The sequence below is a fragment of the Ammodytes marinus genome (assembly GCF_949987685.1).
Source record: "Ammodytes marinus genome assembly, chromosome: 8".
Taxonomy (NCBI): Eukaryota; Metazoa; Chordata; class Actinopteri; order Uranoscopiformes; family Ammodytidae; genus Ammodytes; species Ammodytes marinus.
Genome location: NC_137212.1, coordinates 5,077,861 through 5,086,350, shown reverse-complemented (window position 1 = coordinate 5,086,350; position 8,490 = coordinate 5,077,861). Strand labels below are relative to the sequence as shown.

At 40.4% G+C, this 8,490-nt stretch overlaps 1 protein-coding gene across 1 annotated transcript in view; it reads right to left on the bottom strand.

The window, feature by feature from the left end:
* Nucleotides 1-8,033, bottom strand: part of swt1 (SWT1 RNA endoribonuclease homolog) — a 36,007-nt gene extending 27,974 nt beyond the window's left edge. The window contains exons 1-7 of the mRNA XM_080032180.1: nt 7,900-8,033; nt 4,965-5,037; nt 4,234-4,298; nt 2,493-4,122; nt 1,816-1,971; nt 1,116-1,245; nt 295-396 (exon numbers count right to left, since the gene is read on the bottom strand). Coding sequence (XP_079888306.1) covers nt 295-396; nt 1,116-1,245; nt 1,816-1,971; nt 2,493-4,122; nt 4,234-4,298; nt 4,965-5,033 — 2,152 coding nt within the window. The 5' untranslated portion in view covers nt 5,034-5,037; nt 7,900-8,033. The remainder of the gene's footprint in view (nt 1-294; nt 397-1,115; nt 1,246-1,815; nt 1,972-2,492; nt 4,123-4,233; nt 4,299-4,964; nt 5,038-7,899) is intronic.
* Between the last annotated feature and the right edge of the window lie 457 nt (nt 8,034-8,490).

Genomic DNA, 8,490 nt, shown 5'->3' with positions numbered 1-8,490 from the left:
CTGAGAGGGGGGAAGGGGGGGGGAGAGGAGTGAAGAAGCCATGTTTCAGGACATTAAAAAACATATGCAATTGATGCTTTGTGTTTTGTTTTATTGAGTTTTGTGTCTTGTATTTTAAAGCAACAGTGTGTAACATCTGTCGCCCCCCAAAGCCCAAATAAGCACTACAGGGAGGCCCAGGGCTGAGAGAGGGGAAGGAAAAGTAGTGATACAGTGACATGGGCCAACAAATATATAAAGAAGAGAAAAAAAGCATTCTACAAGAAAAATGTAATATTCAAATCATATTAATACCTCCAAGTCCGTGAAATTTCATCTTCTTCACGTAATCCAGGTGACTGAGCAGAATGTTGGTGTCCAGAACGAGGATGAGGTCTTGCTGAGGAGATGGTTTGCCTGTAAAAAAAGACAAGAACATGTTAAGTGAATTGTGGGTTGTGGTTTATTAAAAGTTACAAACTGAATAAAATGTAGTTGAAAATCTCTGGAATAGATTTTTTTATATATATATATGTAATTTTGTGATGAATTCTTAGTGTGAGTTCATGTTTTACATTTCATATTATGTTGGGTTGATTTTTAATCTTTAAATGTAAAGCTTGGAGGACGTTTGGTTTCAGTCAAAATGAGGTTGTAGCCCATTGTCTGCCTTCCTATATAACATAAGAAACATAACAAAGATGCATCATTTGTGTTTAAATAATGTTTTTTTTTTTGGGCATTTTTATGCTTTATTGATAGTGCAGAGAGACAGAGGTGAAATGGGGCAGAGAGGGGAGTGACATGCAGAGAACGACCACGGGCGGGAATCGAACCCGGGCCTGCTGCTGGGCCCGGCCCGGGGGGGGGACGCCCTACCAACTGAGCTAAGGGCGCCCCCGTTTAAATAATGTTTTGCTTGTGAGTTATTGATCCCAGACGTTTGAAACAGTCAACATTTTCAGTCTTGTACTGTTGTCTTAATTCAAAAATTCAACTTTATTATTCTTAAAGTGAATTATGGAGAAAAAAACCATCCTCATCTAATTTTTTTCTCACTTGGCCCTATACTCTTTCATACAAAGTGTAAAAGTGTCTCTAAATTTTCATCTCCCACAAACAAACACCAGACTTACACTGAGTGTCTTGGGCGCCCTCTTCTGGCGGGTCTATCTCCATACAGGTCAGCTCTCCGTAGCTCTCCATCACATTCACCTCCAGTCTCTTCTCACAGCGCGCCAGGTGCAGCTCTTCAACCACCTGCATCTGCACAAAAACACTCTTTTAAACAAACAATATAAAAACTGACAATTCGATGTTATTTGAAACCACTGCAACTAATAAAACTGAGTGTAATGCAATAAAATGTCTCACAAAATGTTTTTATTTTATTTGAAAAGTACTATTTATGTCATGGAAAAATGTGTGTAAGGAAAAGCAGTAACTGACTCAAAGATGAGGTTAGACACAATCTTTACCAATAGGCTTCACCAATTTGCGAGAAATGTAATCAAGCAAAGATAGACTGTATTTCTTACATAGCTACGTATGGTTTGTGCCCCTTACGTTACAAGATTTCTGAGATACAATATTTTTATTTTTTATTCTTTTCAAGGATATTTAGAGTGCAATCAATTCCAGAACCAATTTTGGTTACACTGGGCGCTTCAGAAAACTCTGTGGTCTCCTTTGCACTATGAATCTTGTGCTATTGTTTTGGAAGAAAAAGGTGTATTTTTGTATTAATTTATCCTTTAGTAAAACCGGGCAGAACCACAGATGCAGCGGACATTATTGTGAAAAAATGCCTGAAAGCAGTGAGTGTCTGGTGGATACCTGGGCACCGGGAATGGACACATGGCTGACAGTGGATGACCCAGCCAGGCAGGAGGGATCAGAGGCTGTAGGGGGCTGAGGTGGTGGGTCGTCTATGAGGCTCCGCTGCACCGCACCAACACAGCAGACAGGGGCCGGTCGGGCTGCTACTGGTACCTGAAAAGGGGGGAAAGATAAATACTCCATTCAAGTCTCTATTATATTACTACTATGCACATGATTCACCATTATAGAAATATTTGAAATGAGGAAAAGCCGTAACTGTAAGATAAAGAGTGATGTGTGTGTGTGTGTGTGTGTGTGTGTGTGTGTGTGTGTGTGTGTGTGTGTGTGTGTGTGTGTGTGTGTGTGTGTGTGTGTGTGTGTGGATTCAGTGATTCTGAAGAACGCTTGATGTCAAAACACTTTTTGCCAAAATCTGTGAATATCTCCTAACAAGCTGCTTTCTATCTGTACTGTTTGCGCTGATAAAAATTCTACACAGCCTAGACTCTGTGAATTATAGGTATGTAAACAAAGGGGGCCAACTGTAGCTTTACAGAGCCTATTAACACTTTTTTAATTCAGCACACACAGGTCGTAAGATATTCACTGATTTTGACAGTAAAATGTTTTTGACAACAAGTGTTCTCCAGAATCCCTGACTACAGCTTTAAATAAATGTTGCCTTGAATTACCTGATCATTCCACGGCTCAGGTCCAGTATCAAACGTAGCCGGCAGTCGGTCTGAAGGTGAAGGCCTCTCGTGTTGTCCCTGAGATACAAAACTAGACGTAACATCCACACAGCTCTGGGCCTGTTGGACAGTGTTCTGCTCTGAGTTGCTCCCAGTGGCCTCGCAGTCTGAAAATCTCGTCTGCCGTTTGGGGATTCTGTCTGTCGAAATCCCACCATTTTTCCCACCGGCGCTAGCATCTACTGGCTGCTGTTTAGCCTTCTTCTTTGGTATCTTAAAGTTAGAAGTAGTAGGCACAAGTGGTGGCGCTGCTATTGATGTCATAAAGGGCAGTGGTGTCGCAAGAGATTTAACCGCCTTAACTGATATCGGTGCGACAATCCCTAGGACCGAACTCGAAGTTGCATTTTCCGCCACATCTGAGCTCCTGAATGATTTGACAAAGGAGGCACGGTTGGGCTTGGCTGATATGAAAGAGGGCTTCGCAGCAGAGGTAGTTTTTATTCCCGAATCTGTTTTTTTAACCTTTAACTTTGTGTCTTGATGCCGTTTACACATTTCGTCAAACAGCTGCGTTCTCTTCTTCCAGGCAGGGTCCTCCTTGGTTGGGCTCGGTTCCACGATCTCGACATATTCGATCGCCGGCGCCACCTTAGCTACGAATTTATCCTTCAATACATTATGCTCTTGCACTATTTGATCTGCAGGAACTACATTGGGAGTTGTTACGGGTATATTTGATTCCGGTGGGCTCGTTTGGGAAGACTTTTTATCCTGGTTAACTTGAGATGTCTTATCCTTTTCCTCAGGAACTGGGACTACATGACTGTATTTGGAAGGTTTTGAGGAGCGCCCCCTTTCCACAATCTTACTCCCATCTTTAGTTGAAGTACTTTGTCTTGATGTACTAGGGGTAGCTATACACTTTGCCTTCAATACGTTATGCTCTCGCTCTTTCTGGTCTTCAGAATCCACACTGGCAGTCAATACAAGCTTTTTTGATGCGGGCGGGGTCGTTTGGGAAGATTTTGTTTCCAATTTTTCTGCAGAAAAAATGTCTTCTTGACTATTTTTGGAGGTCTTTGAGACACGAGCCCTTTCCCCAGTCTTACTCCCATCTTTAGTTGAATCGTGGCGTCTTGCTTTACTAGAGGTAGCTATGAATTTGGCCTTCAATACGTTATGCTCTCGCTCTTTCTGATCTGCAGTATCCAAATTGGGAGTTGTTGCCGGCTTTTTTGATACGGAAGACTTTTTATCCAATTTTTCTTTAGGAATTTCCTCTTTTCTCTTAGGAACTGTATCTGGAACACTGTTTTTGGAGGGTTTAGAGGTAGAGGAGTGTCTCCTTTCCACAGTCCTACTCAGATCTTTACTTGAACTTTGGTGTCTTGCGTTACTAGAGCGATGATCCCCTGACGTTTGGTGTTTTTCCTTACTGGAGTGTTTTCCCCCGTGGCGTGGCACATGGGCACTTTTCGATTTTGTAGATTTTTTGTCGTTATTAACAGGTTTGGGGTCCGTTGATTGGGTGTTTGATAATTTGTAGACGGCCTTTTTGATATGACGGGAGGATGAGGGGACATCTTTAGCGGAAGTGGAAGCTCGATCTTCATGTTTTGATGTATGGCTGTGTAAGAATAGAATAAATCACAGTCAGGGATCGTTTTAAATACATAATGTCTTTTAAAGTAAATGACGCTAACAGTATAAAGGGTAAAGTATAGTGTATCCAAGTTACCCTTTCTCACTGTTCACATCTTGCCTCCTCCTGGAACTTCTGCGTGATTTGGAAACATCTTCTTCCTTGGATGATTGAAAACATGGGAATTTTTTTTATTATATTTTTGATCACAGAAATATTAGGGATGACCTAATGAAAAAATTAAAAATTAAATAAAATCATATAAATGAAATTTTAAAATAAATACAGTATATACACAATGTATCTCTTGGACTATTCGTCACACAAAAGAAGCCATACAGATATGTCAAAATTGGGATGAGTGTAATTTACTTTTTAAAGGTGCAGTGTGTAATATGACATCATCAAGAAAGTTCTACAAAGTTTTAGAATGCAACACTCCCTGGGTAACCCCACCCCTTTCGAATAATAACAGAAGCTACAGTGGCCTTCAAGGACAAGAACAATTCTACATTTTAAACAATGCTCCTGATGACATTCCAACTATGACACTTTCAAGATGGCGGCACAAGGCCTTGGTCCAAGATATGCAGAAATATGGACATATATGAGACCCTTTCTAAGGGGGAAAAAAAATATTTAAATTCTTTTTTTACAGCTATTATGCACTAAATTAAACGTACTTATGGATATTATAATTACTTTCTACAAAATCTGCTAGGAAATAAAACCCAAAATTCTACACACTGCAGGTTTAATGTATATTTCAAAATACAGGATTCCATATGGACAGTGACCAAAATAAAGACTGTTGAACGCCTCCTCACCTTCTCATCTTCTTCACTCGAGGACGATGACAACTTCTTGGACTTTCTCTTTTTGGATTTTTTCGACATTTTCCTATGAATGTTATTTTGAAAAAAGCCATGGTCAGAAATATTACTATGCAAAAAATCCTACAGAACAATCACCTATGATCTCCAACATAATGCCTCCAAAATACTTTGAAATAGTAAAACAATACCTCTTACTCACTCACTCACTCACTCACTCAAAAAAAAAATATATATTTTGTTTAGTTGTTTTGTATTCCAGGACTAAATTCCCATTCCAAATTCTAACTATAAAGCCTATAATAAGTTCACTGTTTTCAATGTTGTTACAGCGTTTGGCTGTGCGATTCTAACACAGTAGGTCAATAACAGTTCTATACACATACATTGTGATGGTAATATATTCTAGAATATAATATATATTTTGCACAAATTACTTAATTATTATACAGAAACCAGTTACTGACTCATACATGTTATACAGTATCTCACAAAAGTGAGTACACCCCTCACATTTCTTCACATTTTTCTTTATATCTTTCCATGGGACAACACTGAATAAATGACACTTTAATACAATGTAAAGTAGTCAGTGCACAGCTTGTATAACAGTGTAAATTTACTGTCCCCTCAAAATAACTCGACACACAGCCATTAATGTCTAAACTGCTGGCAACAAAAGTGAGTACACCCCTTAGAAATTTTTTACAAATTGGGCCCAAAGTGTAAATATTTTGTGTGGCCACCATTATTTTCCAACACTGCCTTAACCCTCTTGGGCATGGAGTTCACTAGAGCTTCACAGGTTGCAACTGGAACCCTCTTCCACCCATTTATGACAGCATCACAGAGCTGGTGGATATTAAAGACCTTGCGCTCCTCCACCTTCCGTTTGAGGATGCCCCAAAGATGCTCAATAGGGTTTAGGTCTGGAGACATGCTTGGCCAGGCCATAACCTTTACCCTCAGCTTTTTTAGCAAGCCACTGGTCGTCTTGGAGGTGTGTTTGGGGTCGTTATCATGTTGCAATACCACCCTGCGGCCCAGTTTACGAAGGTTGAGTGCACATGGTCAGCGTCGTACACAGAGGTTGGCTTTGGAGAATAGACGTATGAGTGCTGCCAGCATTGCTGAAGGGCTTGAAGGGGTGGGGGGTCAACCTGTCAGTGCTCAGACCATACGTCGCACTCTGCATCATACTGGTCTGCATGGCTGTCATCCCAGAAGGAAGCCTATTCTAAAGATGATGCACAAGAAACCCCACAAAAAGTTTGCTGAAGACAAACAGACTACGGACATGGATTACTGCAACCATGTCCTGTGGTCTGATGAGACCAAAATACATTTAGTTGGTTCAGATGGTGTTAAGAGTGTGGAGCGGCAACCAGGTGAGGAGTACAAAGACAAGTGTGTCTTGCCTAGAGTCAAGCATGGTGGTTGGAGTGTCATGGTCTGGGGCTGCATGAGTGCTGCCAGCACTGGGGATCTACAGTTCATTGAATTCTAACATGTACTGTGACATACTGAAGCAGAGCATGATCCCCTCCCTTCATAAACTGGGCTGCAGGGCAGTACTGCAACATGATAACGACCCCAAACACCCCTCCGAACGACCACTGGCTTGCTAAAGAAGCTGAGGGTAAAGGTTATGGACTGGCCAAGCATGTCTCCAGTCTTAAACCCTATTGAGCATCTTTGGGGCATCCTAAAACGGGAGATGGAGGAGCGCAAGGACTCTAATATCCACCAGCTCCTTGATGTCGTCATGAATGGGTAGAAGAGGGTTCCAGTTGCAGCCTGTGAAGCTCTAGTGAACTACATGCCCAAGAGGGTTAAGGCAGTGCTAGAAAATAATGATGGCAAAACAAAATATTGACACTTTGGGCCCAATTTGGACATTTTTTCTTAGGTGTGTACTCACTTTTGTTGCCAGCAGTTTAGACATTAATGGCTGTGTGTCGAGTTATTTTGAGGGGACAGTAAATTTACACTGTTATACAAGCTGTACACTGACTACTTGACATTGTATCAAAGTGTCATTTATTCAGTGTTGTCGCATGGAAAGATATAATGAAATATTTGAAGAAATGTTAGGGGTGTACTCACTTTTGTGAGATACTGTATATCATATTGTATACGTGTAGTGTTAGGAAAAGTCTCGTCTATTTGTTTATTTCTTTATTCTTTTATCAGTTCACCACGGGATGGTAGGAAACGTTTTCTTGATTCCCTTACATGTCTTGTACATGTGAAGGTATTGACAATAAAGCTGACTAGACTAGACTAGACTAGAACGCGCTAAATTAGTAGTGTGGGCGCCCTGAACAACAGCTGAAGGAGCAACTTTTATATACTGTCTATGGAGCTACTACTTGGACAACTGGAAACGGGTCAAAAGGTCGAGGCTAAATAAAAGATAACTACAGACGGCAAGCTGGAGGGCTTTAGTCTGCCACTATGTGATAAGGCTCGTTGTGTGTCAATGATCACTGTTGTTTATTCATTCATCTGTCTTTCATTCTATGTAACTGTTGATTGGCATTCGTGATCTTGTCAATAAACTTCTTCTGATTAGAACTGCATAGAACTGACGGTAAATATAACGTGAAAGTGCGGTTGCCATGTCTAACTAATACATAATTAACTTTTCTTAATGAACGAGTAAAACAAATGGGAGGAAAAGTGTGAATATCACCTAGTAGTCTAATAACGATAAAATACCCATTTCTAACAAGTCTACCTACATTTAAATACCTTGTCACTCAAAATTGGACTAACAGTGTAAGATGACCGACATAACATATCTGTAGTTATAGCAAAATGCATTTAGGACACATTTAAATGGCAGAAATAAACAGTTAAACGTGTTGAGCTGATCGGTAGACACAACACACGAGACAGAAGCGAGAAGTCAAAAGTTAAATTTTACCTTCAAATGTCGAAAAACAATAACAAAACAACTATAACTGTCTTCCGTTGCTTCCTGAAACCCTCGCGTCCATCAACTCAGCAGAAGAAAATCATTCCTGACGGATTAAATCAGTAATTCCCAGACGAGTAAACTACTACTACAACGATGCCGACTGCCACAAAACCAAAACATCCGGTTCACTTCCGCATTTTTTTCTTCTTCTACTACGGTATTTCCTGTCGTGTTACGCTACAGTACAACCACACGGGGGGAAGGAATCAAATTGACAATGTACATGAGTTGAGTTTAAACCTATTATTTACTGTCTATGGTTTAAACTTGTTTGAAAATTGTGTAAAAGACTTAAAGGTGCAGTGTGTAATATGACATCATCAAGAAAGTTCTACAAAGGTCTAGAATACAACGCTCCCTGGGTAACCCCACCCCTTTCGAATAATAACAGAAGCTACAGTGGCCTTCAAGGACAAGAACAATTCTACATTTTAAACAATGCACCTGATGACATTCCAGCTATGACACTTTCAAGATGGCGGCACTAGGCCTTACTCCAAAATATGCAGAAATATGGACATATATGAGAACCTTTTT